The sequence below is a fragment of the Lolium perenne genome, chromosome 2 (assembly GCF_019359855.2).
Source record: "Lolium perenne isolate Kyuss_39 chromosome 2, Kyuss_2.0, whole genome shotgun sequence".
NCBI lineage: Eukaryota > Viridiplantae > Streptophyta > Magnoliopsida > Poales > Poaceae > Lolium > Lolium perenne.
Window position 1 is genome coordinate 211464951 of NC_067245.2, and position 9973 is coordinate 211474923.

The 9973-nt window shown below is 48.7% G+C and overlaps 1 protein-coding gene and 1 long non-coding RNA gene across 3 annotated transcripts; one reads left to right on the plus strand and one right to left on the minus strand.

The window, feature by feature from the left end:
• Window positions 1–1949: 1949 nt before the first annotated feature.
• On the minus strand, window positions 1950–3457 carry LOC127334752 (uncharacterized). The gene has a single exon (XM_051361281.1). It carries the CDS (start codon window positions 3363–3365, stop codon window positions 2205–2207), a length of 1161 nt encoding a protein of 386 aa, XP_051217241.1. The 5' UTR covers window positions 3366–3457; the 3' UTR covers window positions 1950–2204.
• Window positions 3458–6558: 3101 nt separating this feature from the next.
• LOC127334755 (uncharacterized) lies at window positions 6559–8899 on the plus strand. Of its 2 annotated transcripts, none has more exons than XR_011752341.1 (2): window positions 6559–7078; window positions 8550–8899. It is a non-coding gene; the product is annotated as an uncharacterized lncRNA (long non-coding RNA). The 2 variants fall into 2 exon arrangements; XR_007872419.1 differs by having other exon boundaries at window positions 8558–8899.
• Window positions 8900–9973: the final 1074 nt, after the last annotated feature.

Here is a 9973-nt window from a genome sequence, read left to right on the forward strand (position 1 = left end):
GTTGTACTTGTGATTTGTCGAGTCATGCTGTGTTCCCCGTATGATTATCGTGGTGTTCCACTCTGATCAGTGCTCAGCATCTACCGGGCTTCATCAAGGTATATTGCACTCCTTAAATATCACACTTCACATGACGAGGCGTGCCTCTTTTTATTTTCTGTGAATCTGACGAGACGTGACTCTTTCAGTCTTTCTGAGAATCTGACAAGGCGTGCCCTGAGCAGCTTAAAATGAACGGCCATTTTGTATGACTAACCTATATGGATCTGACGAGGTTTCTTCATTTTGGGATAGTGTCATATGAAAACTATATGGAACAGAGTGTATGAACATTACAAAAGGAATAATACATGTAATCCCATAGCAAAGCATGTACAAAACCACAGATGTATGCCGGGGAGGACCGGAGGATTAGCAAGCAACTAACATGACACAAGAATTCCAAGAAAAGATACTCTTTGGGACTTAGCACGACGATTTCCCGTTTGTCTACTACAACAAACTCTACTACGACAAACTAGCGATGGAGGGGCGAGACAGCAGCGCGCCTTCGGCTCGTGCTAGTGTTTGTGGTCGCGCCTTCGGCTCGTGCTAGTGTTTGTGGTCGTCGCTAGGTGGTTTGAGTACCAATTTGTAATTTTCTTTACTTTTTGGGTCATTTGTACTACTGTTGATGATTATTAATAGATCGGTGGATTTTTCGCAAAAAAGAAAAGACGCTCTTTGGGACCCTCCCGTCCCATATGTGTAATCGGCTAACATGTATCGTTACCTTGGGGTATTTTTTCTTTTGGAACATTAGGTTTGGTGTACCTTGCAATAGCTGGGCTTTCTCACAATATCAAAAACAAAATCAAATTTATCATTATACAGTTATAGCCATGTGGATGTGGTACTGTTTTGTCGAAGTGAACATTGTACTTAACATGCAATTTGTTCAAAACTTCTTCTTACCCATCCCATGAGTAGTCATATAATTTGGTATGCAAACATTAGGTTAAAATATCCTTCCTCTGTTACAAAATATAGGACGTTTTAGTGAGCAAAAATAGCTTAATAAAACACCTTATATTTCGGTACGGAGGTACTAGTTAGCTAGCTAACTCATTTTACAAAATACATCAGACACGGCAGATACGACGCATGAGTAGCCATACAATTTGACAAGCTAGAATAGCTGGAACAGGAGGTCTGATGAAACTATAAGGTACAAACGTAAATGGCAAAAATATGTGCAGCAGCAGAAACTTTTGAGAAAAAAAAGAGGTAGAGCTTATTATACACTATGATCACATCTAGCGATACCAAACTATACTGGTGAAGAGTCAACGAAATGCCCCCACTAACATGAAAGCACTCACCTCACATATTCTATTTGTTAGTAATGATTCATAGAAATCTCAGGTGCAATCTGTGAAGATGTGCATAGCTCTCCATGGTTTATCTCAATTCTCACATGACAAGTGTGAGCCAGGAAGCATATGATGAAGAACCAAGTGTGCGACAGTCAAAAATTAATTCAGCTACAAAAAATACTAACAATTAAAACATCTGTTCCTACCACAGAAATTCGGAAGTTCATGTGGACCAACATTTAAGGTATCAACAATTGGACATATTCTCATTACCCATCAAGCACAGAATTTGGACTAGAAGATATGCTACATGTATGACTATGAAAAAATTGACAGGGCCAATTTAATTGGTTAGCAGGGTGGAAATCCTTGCATACTGAAATTTAAAATGACAGTTCGGCAAAACACTCTAAGGTGCCAAATACAGCATGTGGTAGCTTGTGAACAAGATAGGCCATGCTTGCCTATTGATTTGTTGATATTGACGAGGAAAATCACACCACTTTTATCATCTCTTGTCATTGCAAGGATGGCTGAGAAACATTAGCTTATTATGTGCTAGTAAAAATATCAACATTCTTGCAAGGGACAACCTACTAAACTGAAAATAGTATTTCAATGTATCCAAGGATTGCCTGATCTCATACTTTCTTGACAACATGACATGAGGACGGACAACTTCATAACCATGCCATAAAAGAATGGAAGTATCAGTTTCATCAGAAGTTAGCAACCACCAAACTAGAATTTAGCATACATACAATAGCAGACAACAAACATGAAGTACCAGCTTACGACGCAGAGTGAAATCTTTGGTGTGCAGCAGGCATATTCCAAACCAATACCCTGTTATATGAATCTAGCGGGCATTTCCCCACTGCAAACTGTTGCATAGTCTTCAGCGAGGTGTGGGGCAGCTTCCTTGTGAGGGTGTATGAACTTCTCCATGAATACCTTATCGCTGATTGTGACTGTGCCATAGTAGTCCCGGTCGCGCTCTAGCAATTTGTTCTCCTTGAGAAACTTCACGACATAGTAGCGAGGTCTGAGACGACCCTCCAAGTTATAAGAGAGCATTGCCGGCCGATGAGCAATGTATGCCGGTTCCAACCCCAACTCGGAGATGAGGAACTCTGACCTGCTCTGCAGCGCCTCCTTAGACCTCAACAGCACAAATGGCAACTTGGAAACAGCGATTCCCACCTCAGCATCCGACCACCTAAACGTCTTCTTCAAGAACTCAACTTTGTCGGCGATCTTCCCCTTGCCCAGGCATGCAGCAGCGTGCAGCGCGTGTCTGAACATCCGAGATTCACGAGGCACACCTACACCGTCTGCGCACGCCACAATTGCCCGGACGCGTTCCACGCTGGCGGTGAGCATCCATGGCACCGCGATGAACAGCTTGGCAATATCGCAAACACCAAGCCCGCACTCCCGCAGGACCGCGAGGTTAAGCTTAGTTGCCCTCTGACTCCTCTCGAGTCCGTATTTGAGGATATTGTCGTTGAACTTCAATGCTCGTAGGAGGTTCTGGATGGAGACGAAGAGGGGCAGGTAGTAGTGAAGCTTGGAGACGATGGATCTACGGCGGAATCCGGCGCGGCCGATCGAGACGAGGCGTGCGATCTCGGAAACCGAGAAACCGAGGCCGGTGAGATCCGTGACGTTGGGGGCCAGGGTCTTGTCCACGCTGGTGCAGAGTAACAGGGGGTCCTTCGCGACGAGGTCGGCGACGTCGGCGCTGGAGATGCCGAGGCCGGCGAGGAAGGCGAGGACGGCGTCGGGTTTGGAGGGGGACTTCACGTGGGAGAGCTTCGTGGAGGCCTTGAGGGCTTGCGCTCGGGTGAGGCCGCAGGTGGCGACGAGGTAGTCCTCCACAGCGAAGCCAGGGTTTGATGAAACGGCGGGCGCGGCGGCGGAGATGAGGCGGTGGAGAGAGGATGGACTTGGAGAGGCGGAGGGAGAGGAGAGGAGGTGGGTTAGGACACAGCTGCGGAGGCGGAGCATGGCGCCGCGGCGGCGAAGGGAAAAAAGGGATCGCCGCCGGTGAGGATTTGTGAGATTGGGAGAATCGTGAAAATTTGCGTTGGTCTGGCCCAACCCACGCGTCAGTGTCTCTCATTGTGCCACCATCTCATAGTGGGCTGGGCTGGGCTGGGCTGGACTCAGGTTGACTACTTGACTCATTTAAGCGAATTTTCTCATAAGGACGTGTAATGATCGATCATCAGTGTCCAGATTTGCACTTCGGGATAGTAGTAGCTTGCTGTGCTCATCTAAATAATCCGGCTGACTTAACTATGGAGACAAGACACTTGACAGTACTACATAATTACTCCATCTCTTCCAAATTATAAGATGCTGTACTAATTTGAAATCGAGGTTGTACATATTTAACATGGAAGTTTGCATATTGGTACACTCTCTTTATGCGTCGATTTTTACAATATTGCCGTAAATTTGGGTTTACAAATCTCATATCACTTTTGGCATGCCAGCACGAGGTGAAAATTTTATGCAACATAAAAAAATAAGGTTAAAGACCGAACAGAGCTTTAAAACTTATGTTCAAAACAATCTCCGTATACAAAATAATTTTTGGGTACAATCTTTTATGCAACTTCATGTATCAAGCAAAATATCAATCCATATCTCATAAGGACGTGTAGGGGATCGTCAGGCGATTAGGGTTCCTCTTCCTCCAGTCGGTGGCCTCCTCTGATCTAGCCGCCTCTGTGGCCTTCGTTTGCCTATGGGGATCTTCCGATCATGAGAGCTTTATCGGCAGTTCATCCTACTTCTCCATCTCCGAGACGGATGTGTTCTTTTTGATCCGTTTGGCGACTTCCCGTCCGCAGACAACAACGTTAGGCCGACTTAGGAAGGAGCGGCAGCGGCGGCGCGCTGTCGACACGGTCTGGAGGTTGAAGATGAAGGACTTCTTAAAGATCTCGTTGTAATTTTCGTTTTTCTTGGGCTGCTTTGTACCGTTCGATGTTTCTTTTAATACCAGTGTCCTATTCGCAAAAAAAAAACTTCGTGTATCAAGCGGGTGCATTTTACTTTTTTTAATAGTATATAATCTTGGTATACAGCCTACAAATACTGGTATACAAATGAAAAGAAGAAATGCAGGGCCAGCCCAGAATTTCTCATTTCGTCAGTTAATCTGGAGAAAAGTTGAAGGCCCAAGGCCCAGTTCCTCCCCGACTTTCCGTAGAAAACCCTAGCCCCATATGCCACAGAGATCTGCCCCGATGCCGTTCTAAGCCCCTCCTCTTTCTCCCACCTCTCCACCCCTCTCGCGCGCCAAGGGAGGACACCGCCGCCGTAGCCGCAGCAGGCGAGCGAGATGGTAACATCCGGTGTTCGACGCAATTTTGTGCAAGTCATGACGGTTTAATTAACTGGTACTAAACAAGCAAGCTGTGTACATGGATGCATGAATGCATGAAGCAGATTACTCGGTCCATAGCACTGGCACGTCCAAGTACATAGCACTGGCACGTCCAGAGGAGCCAAGCAAGTTGAAGATAGAGAAGACAGCTGATTTTATTAACCAACGTATTTTGCAGTACAAGCTCCGGGGTACGTACATCCATACGTACGCGTCGGCTAGTTCGCGCGTACTCGCGGAGACCTGCACGTCTACACCAGATATTTTGAAGCTAGCATTGGGACGTTCGGCCGGCTACGATTTTCCTGGAGAGCGAAAACGCGTCCCAGCGTCAAGATGGCGCGATCGCTATCCATTCTCTGGTCCGCTCTGCCTATAAAAGCATTCGACAACTAACACGAAGGCAAGGAGACACAGCCGGAGCCCGGAGGCCATCCCATCTCCTAAGAGCACTAAGGGCATCTCCAACCGGGCGACCCATCCCGCGCCCGCGCGTCCGGATGGGTCGAAACGGACAAAAACCCGGCCCAACGCGGGGACGCACCGCAAAAGCGGACGGCCGCGGCGTCCGGAACGACGCAAACCCGGCCCAAATCTGGGCTAGGTTTGCGTGGCCGCGGATGGCACGCGCCGTCCGCTCCCGTCCGCGTGGCTGTCGCCTCGTCTCCTTGGGCCCACCCGTCGGTGACCAGGGAGTCTATTAAATGGGGACAGAGGGGATCCGGCCCTCCACCCGATCCCCACTCCACTCCCGCAGCGAAACCGCCGCCATGGCCCCGAAGCGGGTTTTCGCCGGAGCCAACGACGACGAGGCGAGCAGCAGCCGGCGTCGTCCGCCGGCGCTGCGACCATCGTGTGGAAACCGAGGCGGCCTCCACATCGGAGAGGCCGCCCGCGGCGGCGCGGCATTGCCGCAACCGCCGCCGCCGCTGCCGAGCCCAAGCCCGAGTCCCTGAGGAGGACCGGACCTCCGCGCCGCCCTCATCATCTCGGCGGCGGAGGAGGAGGCGAAATGGCCGCAACTCCATGCGGCCATTCGCACCTCCGAAATGGAGGAGGCGGCGCGGCGGGAGGTGGAGGACGCGGAGGGCCGGGAGCTCTACGCCCGAGCCCTCCAGCGCGACGGGAGGAGGAGGAGGAGGCGGCGCGGCGGGAGGAGGCTGTGCGCCGCGCCGACGAGCAGCGCCGCCGCCAGAGGAGAGGTGCCGCCGCCGGAGGAGGCGGCGCCGGGAGGACAGCGCCGCCGGCCCGGCGAGAGCGGCGGCGCCTCCGGGCGGCGCGGGTGGCGGCGCGGGTGGCTCCGGACCCCCACTCGCCGTGGGAGGAGGCCCCTGTGGTCTCCTCGCCGGAGTCCCCGGCGCGGTCGAGCCACAACGGTGCCTCGCCGCCCGGGGACCTCGACGACGTCGCCGACGACGCCCACAGGGGCTAGGCGGCGCACCGGCGGCCACCGCGCCGCCGACCAAACCCTAGAGGGTTTTTTATTTTCTGTTTATATTTTAGTTTAAATTTAAAAGCCCATATAGGGGCTTCTTTTGTTAGTTTTATTTGCCCAAAATAGGGCTATGTACTAAATTTGCCCAAAATAGAGCATATGTTTAATCAAATATCGTTTAAATTTGCCATTTTCATTTTGTTTTCGTGTTTCTCCAATTTGCGATGCGTCCGCACGTTGGGCGCAGCGCGCGACCCAAACGGACACGTGGACGCGGGGCGCTGTCCGCGTGTCCGGGCGGCGACCCAAACGGCCCAAAATGGACGGCCCAGCGCGTCCGTTTGGGTCGTCCGGTTGGAGATGCCCTAAGCTCCCAGGGTTGGGAGAGCTCCTGGTCGATCGGGGAGTCGCTATCGCGGGGTCTACCAGCACGTGATTGATGACCGCTTGGCTGCCGATCGATTTGATCGTCGGTGGTTGCTTCCCCTTGTGGGCCTTGAGTCGCAGGTCGGTTTGTTGCCGTTTTGACCGGGGTCTCAGCCTCTTCTTCTTTCTTGTTGTGGCGATCAGGAATGCGATTGGATTGGAATTAGGTTGAGGCGGCGGCATGGCTGGGCAGGAAAAGCGGTTGTCGCCGCCAACGCCGGGCGGGCAACGGCGAGCACAGCGCCAAGAAGGAGAGGGCGCAGGCCTGGTGCCCGTGGTGAAGCAGAAGCCGCGACAGGAGGTAGCAGCAATGGAGCGCTAGGAAAGGGAGGTGGTGGGTTCGCTTCGCCTGGTTGTGACCTCCCGCATCAGCGCCATCTGAGCTGTGTCGGTGCGGGCGGATCTTGGGCGCCGCCGCTGTGTGGCCGGTTGTGTTCTCTGGGTGGCTGCTTCCCTGCTCTGGTTCGTTGCCCCTGATCTTGTTCTGTATTCTTTTTCGATCTTGCTGTGGTGGTGGCTCAGCTGGAGTGGGTCGTTGGGAGATTTCGGTGTGCACCTGTGTGTATTGTGGATCTATGTTGGGCGTTGATTCGGCTGCCGGCCATGATTTGGAGCCGATTTGTGTGCGCCCTGTGTGCGTTGTCGTAGATGTGTGGATTTGGGGATGGCTGGGGCCTGGGGTGTTCTTTGTGAGTTTGTGGCAGATTTTCTTCAATTAGTGCAGTTTTCTCTACTGCCAAGAAGTTCGGTTGGTATGTTGGCAGGCTATTTCAGCAGAAAGAACACACCATCTCCATACAATGAAACGAGCTGCACTTCGTGTTGAAAGATCTATCGTTCAAGATTCAGATGAATTGCATAGTTATGCAGCTTATGGCCTATCTGATTCCATTGACAATCATGTCATTCTCATCGTCTGAATTTTTATTTTATTTTGAAGATACATGCAACCTATGAGTACTATTTTTTACACTCTTATGCCTAACACTAAGTGGTACATGCCGCACTTTGAGAGCATATATCCATGTATATTCATCTGAAGCAGTTGAGATTATCAGACTAACACTAACCACTTCAGTAATTTGGTGAAGGGAAGATTTGAGATTCAGTGGCTGTTTTTTGAACCTGAAGTTTACATCATAATTTATAGAAGATAATGCAATAGTCTTGAGAGGCCTGTTGCAATATGAAATATCACATGATTTTGTGGCCCTTGAAGGCTAGATTTTTACTTATTCTAATTGAAAAGGTATTTAATTTTCTGCCTCCTAACTCGAAATCCAAAACTTTGTAAAAAGAAATTGCACACAAGATATAAGATCTCTCCTATATGTTTACTGTTTTTGCCTATATTTCATGTTATTATGGTGAAGCTAGACAATGGTACAAAAACTTCTTAGAAATGATACGCTACTACCTCTTTTGCAGATAACTAATCTGCCCCCTGTATGTCAGTTTTACTTGACAAATTGGCCAGATGTAGCTACTTAATTAGTCAATAGTGTTGTGCAACCAATGAAACATATGATATTTTGTCGTTAAAAGGCTAATTATTTCTCAATGCATTGGATGAGTTACCCTTATTTTTTTTCTCTTGGTGGACACCAATTAAGTATTGCTTATATTAGCAGTTCGGTGTGGTTTCTTTCATTTCAGAAGAAGATAACTTGCAGCAATACTTGGTTTCTGGTTTTATCATGCATAAGCGGCAGATCAAAACAAGCTGTCTAATGGCTACAAATTTTATTTCAGTATTGAGCCATTTTAAGGCCAAACAACAGCCATATATATATAGTAGTGGATGGTTATAAACAAAGTATATAAATTTGGTTGTAAGTTGGATCTTTTTCTCCTATTCGTGTACTGACCTTTAAAGTAATGGTGTCTTAATATTTAAGCAAGGAATAAGAGAGATCACTTCTCATCCTTGAAGATGTGTAGGGATTGCTCAGTGAGGAGGAAGAAATGCCAAAACGAAGCTTGGCGTCTCTCATTCTTGAAGGTGGAATCTCTCGAGACTATTGATTCCTTCATGTCTTTTACATGATCACATAAGGAGATTAATTGTGAAAGTTTTAAAAAAAAGGAGATTAATTGTAATATTTGGGTCACATTGTGTGTGCCTTAAAGACAGAATCATAAACACTTTGTACACATAAGGATTTCTTATGGTGAGCTGATAGTTTTGATCATGTTATGTCTTGAAATGTTTATGTTGGATTGTTGGATATTCAGGCATGTTAAAATGTCTATCAGATCAGCACTATATGATATGATTGGTCATGAGCAAGGTTTTGAATATATTCCATGTGTATACTCTTGAAAGGAATTAGTTTTACGCTTGTGCTTGTGACAAGTAAACATGTGTAAGATTTGTCTAATTGGGCATACAAATTACATGTCATCCATTGTATTTTCTCGAGGTTCTTACTAGCAAGTGCTGTTGGTGGTAAAGCGTAGAGGCAGGACTGCACAAGGTGACATCAAGACAAAGGAGGCATGTCCTTTGCGACGTGTTGGCAAGGCTATCGCCGCCTGATCGGGGAGCGGGTATGGACGGCACAAATATTCTGGAGAGAAGATTTTCGGGATATCATTCCACACAACAAAAGCCAAATGTTCCTGCTCGCAAAAGATAAAGCACATTGTTCTAGCTGCTTAGCCAAATCGTTTATGTTTCATGTATGTTTGTTTGTATCTAGCCTGACAATACGGAAATGCTTAACAGTTGGGTGTGGAAAAACGAGATGCCAGCCCTATTTGTCTCGCCGATCACCTTATCGCTGTGTTGCGTACCTTCAAACATGAATGAGATTTTAAGACATAATACCTTTTTATAGTTCAGATAAGATGCGCTATTTATATGAAAAATTAAACGATAACACAAATTAGGCTGAAAAATTAAAACGACAATAACAAAGAACGGCGCAGCAAAGCGCGCAAGATCCTTCTAGTCTAACCAGATGCAGCAGCCAGAGAACAAGACGGAGATAAGACCACGGAGGCGAGAACTCTCGCCCAGGTCTCGCCCCTGAAGACGCCCAGCCGGAGGCAGCTCTCGAGCAAGGAGAAGGCCATGGAGACGACGACGCCGGCGTTCCCAAACGGTGAGAATTACGGTTAACTCTCCCTCTCCATGCAGCATACTCGCCGACTGGTGTCGCTCGCTCTCGTCTTGCACGATCGCAGACGACAACGAAGCACACGCGCCGGAGCTGCCGGCTTAGCCCGGCGCCATCTGCCGCAGCGATGACGACGCCCGCGACGAGGTTGTCGGCTACTGCACGGCGCCATCAACGACATCTGCCGCGGACGACAACGAAGTACACGCGCCGGAGCTGCCGGCTCAGCCCGGCG